The following is a 753-nucleotide window of genomic DNA, read 5'->3' on the forward strand; positions in this document are numbered from 1 at the left end:
TATAATGAACCACCTAAAACATAACGAACGATTGTTTAAGTCATAACTTTCTGATGCATCTAGAACAATTCTGCTACCGACAAGAGCCTTCATTTCAAAGGGTTTAACACTCTGTGTCTTATTGACAACGATTATGGGAGGGTGCAGCGTGTCCTTAAAATCCTTTATGGTCCATTGCATTCGAGCAGCAAAATCATTTTGATAGCCTTCCCTCCATCTCCAGATAGTAGCCTTGTTGCTAACATGAGTACGGTTATCTTGACCTACCACATGGTCAGTAGCATCAGCATAATGGTTGGATCTCCCGCTCTGATCAAATAAAGTGTATCTTCCTCCCCAACTACCAAAGTTGGGGTTTTCAGGTACTCCTAAGCCATTTGGCAATACAAATAATGTAGCAGGCGTATCACCCTCCATTATAAACATTGGCTCCGGATATACAGATCCTAGTGCCCCTAAAGAACGAATATTTTCATTTAACCATTCTTTTGTAACTAGTGATGTATCTGGACCTCCAAAATCAAATGGGTTATATTTTTCTCCTGAAATTCCCACCCATGTTGAAAGGCCATATTGATTAAAACCATGAATTGAAGAAATGTACAAAACACTGGGAAACATGGATCTAATCCATGGGCCTGCATCGTCTTGGTCAGAAATAGAATAAACCCCCAACTTCAGAACAAATTTCTCAATATCCAGTTCAGATCTGGAAGAGATGTGATTCAAAGCTTCGGCTAAAACTCCTGCCCC

At 40.2% G+C, this 753-nt stretch overlaps 1 protein-coding gene across 1 annotated transcript; it reads right to left on the minus strand.

Annotated features, from left to right (window-relative positions):
* Positions 1-29: 29 nt before the first annotated feature.
* Positions 30-621, minus strand: AC631_06005 (uncharacterized protein; the record flags this gene model as incomplete). Its single annotated transcript, XM_015614834.1, has 1 exon — positions 30-621. A coding segment is annotated over one exon (592 nt), but the record flags the coding sequence as incomplete, so codon positions are not given.
* Between the last annotated feature and the right edge of the window lie 132 nt (positions 622-753).

The sequence above is a fragment of the Debaryomyces fabryi genome (genome assembly GCF_001447935.2).
Source record: "Debaryomyces fabryi strain CBS 789 chromosome Unknown contig00449, whole genome shotgun sequence".
NCBI lineage: Eukaryota > Fungi > Ascomycota > Pichiomycetes > Serinales > Debaryomycetaceae > Debaryomyces > Debaryomyces fabryi.